Source organism: Penicillium soppii (genome assembly GCF_028829465.1).
Source record: "Penicillium soppii strain IBT 18220 chromosome Unknown utg000002l, whole genome shotgun sequence".
Lineage (NCBI taxonomy): Eukaryota > Fungi > Ascomycota > Eurotiomycetes > Eurotiales > Aspergillaceae > Penicillium > Penicillium soppii.
The window spans coordinates 475,470-479,756 of record NW_026643232.1 but is presented as its reverse complement, the minus strand read 5'-3'; the positions used below and the strand labels follow the sequence as shown (position 1 = coordinate 479,756).

At 49.9% G+C, this 4,287-nt stretch overlaps 1 protein-coding gene across 1 annotated transcript; it reads left to right on the top strand.

Moving 5' to 3' along the window:
- Positions 1-640: 640 nt before the first annotated feature.
- N7529_001531 (WD40 repeat domain-containing protein) lies at positions 641-2,941 on the top strand (the record flags this gene model as incomplete). Its single annotated transcript, XM_057237062.1, has 2 exons — positions 641-1,448; positions 1,503-2,941. The coding sequence occupies 2 exons, from the start codon at positions 641-643 to the stop codon at positions 2,939-2,941; spliced, it is 2,247 nt and encodes a 748-aa protein (XP_057101749.1).
- Between the last annotated feature and the right edge of the window lie 1,346 nt (positions 2,942-4,287).

Here is a 4,287-nt window from a genome sequence, read left to right as displayed (position 1 = left end):
TTGATGTTTCATATCTAAGGCCGCTGGACGCTAAATTATCCCTGGAATTTTTGATCCTCAACTCCGCCTTCTCCCCGACTTCCCTAACCACGGTTGACTCGACATTACTGTCTCGCCCGCATTCTGCATTCCGCATTCCGCATACTGTCCCTCTATAGGCGGGAGCCAGTGCGCCACGCAGTCGTGCAGTGTGGTTACCCCCCACACTGCGAGTCAGCATTCAGCTGCAAGGCGACTGAATACTCGACGAAACAAGGAGCCAGGATCTGTGATTGACGCGGCCATAGGTTGAGATACAGCGTTACTACTGATTACTGGACCGTTCCTCAGCTTGCGCAACCACCGCTGCCTGCCATCCCTGCCATCCCTGCCGTCTACCATTTTAGGACTTGATCATCCGTCCACTGGCTGCACGGTACCTGAAGCAGGATAATTGAACCGAAATAACGTACCTTTGGGTCGGCGACTCGGTGGACTTTTTTTAATAGCTTGGATCAACTGTCCATGGCGGGCGATGCTTCATTTCAGTAACTGTCAATCCGCTTCGAATCGCCTCGACTTCGCGGCCCGCTTTCGAGATCCCGCATCGCCGCGCCATGTGTCAAATAGCATCGACGCTCAGTCACGTCAACCGAGAGTCATGAATTTAGCTCACTCTTCCGGGGATAGTTTATCCACCCGGGAAGACGATGCGTCGACCCTACATTCGACCCCCCGTTCGGATATATTTTCCAACGACGATCGCTCGACTTCGGCTTCAACGAACTTGGCTTCCGATATCGACCGCCATTCACATGATGTTGATGTTCCTGCGCTTGCTGCTGTGTCACAGTTCCCGCATGTTGTGAATGAGCAAGGTGGTTCATTTCTTGTGTCGGAGGTTGTGAACGCTGTAGCGACCTCTGCCTCCGGCAGTCTGCCGGAATTTAGACTTTTGGATTCGGGAGGCTCTTTGCTGCCAGACCGAAGCTATGATCCCACCCTTCTGGCTAGACCGGATTTTGTGTTTGGTCACGGGTTGTATCCGGGTGGCGATGTGAATATGGAAGGATCTATTCAGACTTTGATCCACCGCACCACAGGCCTGCACAATATCGCTATTGCGCAAGACAGTGATATCGAATCTCAGAAGGACATGGTCATGGATTACGAGTCCACGACTATGGAAGCCAACCCCTCTCCTTCCGAATCAGATGATGAGCTTGAAGATTTCATCCGATTCTACCCGGATGAGGAAGAACACTACAACCTGCGTAAGCAACGCCCGATGCACGATTCTGAAATGGTAGACTTTGACTTGGACGATTTCTACAACACCATCAACTACGAGGACATTGATGTAGATCTCCCCCAGTCCCTTGGGGGATCTGTCCACGATCTGACTGAGAACCACGTGGCCGAGCAAACAGAACCCGGACCTCATCCGGCATCTATAATACACACTTCCAGTAAGATAACACACTCTCATGCAGCAAGGACTTGAAAGCTGATATTCTCTCTAGCTTATGAGCGGAACCTTACTGTTGACGAATTTATTCAGCGATGGATGGTTCAAACAAACATCATTCCTCAAGGATTCCATTCCGAAAGTCGAATTCCCCCTCAGCTCCGTCCGTTGTCAAAAATGATCAGCTGGAAGCCCCCACGGGAAATTGTGCGCCCCCATGAATGGAGACGGGAGTTTTATGATCTACAACAGATCCCGTGGACAGAAACCCTACGGGTCAAACGGGCCGATGCAAGAGCGATACGCGACGCCTGGTACACCTCGTATCACAACTTGGACTACTCGCACCTCAATCATGCCAAACGTCTTTCACGACATGAATCTTTTTTCCGGGAAGGTTCTATGCACACATCCCACAAGGCGTCCATTGAGCATTTCCAGCTTCGCAACCTGATGTCGGCCCCTGCATATAACACAGTCCATTTCGCCTGCCGCTCGAAGGTGTATTCATGGAGCCCGACCACCGGCGACGCATCCTGTCTCATTGACCTAAGCAAGGCAGACCCAGACTCGGGCTTCCTTGGCCCAGTCAAGATCTCCACGGTGAAAACAGCACACGGCCTCACAATCGCAGGCGGTTTCTGTGGCGAATACGCTCTACGCAGCTCGATGGGCGGCGCCGGCACCAGGGGCCTCGTAACCCCCGACTTCAACGACGGCATAACAAATCACGTCGACATCATTCCTAATCGCACCGGTCCCTCGCCCATTGGCGTCTTTGCCTCAAACGACAAACACCTTCGAATCCTCGACACAGAAACCAACGTCTTCCTCTCCGATCAGGAACTCTCCCAACCAATAAACTGCACCGCCACTTCCCCAGACTCCCGTCTGCGCGTCGTAATAGGCGATTCCCCAGACGCATGGGTCATCGAATCTGACACAGGCCGACCGGTTCATCCCCTCCGCGGACACCGCGACTTCGGCTTTGCCTGCGCCTGGTCCCCCGACATGCGGCACATCGCAACCGCAAACCAAGACAAAACAGTCATTATATGGGACGCGCGAACCTGGCGGCCCCTCGAAACAATTGATTCCGACATCGCCGGATACCGCTCTCTACGGTTCTCGCCTGTCGGCGGCGGTCCCAGAACCCTCCTCTGCACCGAGCCTGCAGATCGCATCTCCATCATCGATGCACAGCTCTTTCGCTCTCGCCAGGTCCATGACTTTTTTGGTGAAATCGGCGGCGCGGATTACTCCCCTTGTGGTAGTGAGATCTGGGTTGCGAACACTGATCGTCATTTCGGTGGTTTCATGCAGTATCAGCGAAGGCAGTGGGGTCAGCGTGTTGGGCTGACGGATTTTCCCAGTGAGTGGATGTCTGAGGATCGCCTGGAGGGGGATCCGAGGTGTGTCTTGAGTAAGAAGGAGCGCGATCTGAGGTTTTTGAGAAATCTGTCAGATGAGGAGCATGATTCGTTGATTCTTTGAACTTGCCTAGCTCCCTCCTTTCTTTCCTGGATAAACTTGCACTCTTGTTCTTATTAGGCCTTGCGCCCCCCCCCCCTGCCCCGGTCTTGTTCTTGTTTATATTTAGCTCTCTCTTTTGTTCTTTTGGGTTGGTATTCTTTGCGCATTTTTCATCTGCATCTGATACCCTGGGCTTTGGCGTTGGCGGCTGTTTACATGTGATTTTTTTGTTTTATAAAGTATTGGATGTGGTTTGCTCGATGGATTTCTTCTAGCTGTAGGGTTATTCTAAACTGGTTCTAATTCTGGTTGGAGTTTCTTCGTTCGCTATGATACTTCTTCATGCCTACTTGGAGTCCAACCTCGACAAAGTGACTTCAACACCGCTTCATTGATTGACTCACTTGAGCCATCCCAGAATGCTTCTGGACTCAAAAGTGAAAAGTTATCTGATTTGATCCAAATTTGGTCTGCTATACTAGGTACTTTGCTAACTTGGTCCATTGGACATTCCTCGCAGCAAATACATATACACATATATATCGACACCCATCGCTCAAACCCGCAATAACTATGACTTCACCTATCTGGGCAATTCAGTCCAGATTTATACGGCCTCTGAGTCACCCCAGAACTGATATATGTAGCTATTAGGAAACACACATGGTGTTTCGCAAGTTTGGTTAGCGTGCATAGACATAGAATGCATGGATTCCTTCAACGAAAGCTCGGAATGTACACTCTTACTACAAGCATCATCCTGTCGATGAACTTTGCATTCGCGCTTCGGCAGAGTGGTTAAAAGCCTGCTAAGCCCGTTTCCTCGGGAGCACAAGTGAATCCTGCAGTTGTCCCGAGGTCGCGATTCTTTTTTCGAGGTGATTCTTGATTGGGAAGTCCACACAACATGACTAACGGTGAGCCATTCCCGAGGTCTTTGAAGGTTCCAGGGTTTTTGAGATCACGCAGCTTGTGTGAAGCATGCATTTATGCATTTTTCTTGTCTGATTCAACGTGCTGGTGGTGTCTATTGCACTAATCTGTTGTTTCTCTTTATAACCTCATGGCTTGATAAAGCCTGGTCACGTGGGCCTTCATGGACATGAACTTGTTGGTTATACATATTTAGACGTAAGTATTGTCAGTGCTTCATTTATAATAGAAGGCTACCTGGGTATCCTGAAACATAAAGTATGTGCACCACCAACCTTGGAATGCAGTACCAATATCGATGATGTCAGCTATAGAAATCGATACCTAGATAGGGATATGCTACAACGTAAACTAAATCTTTGTTTGTTTCAGGATTGCTATTAGCACATTAGTCACATTCATGGCCCTCCGCATGACATTGTGAACCTATATAT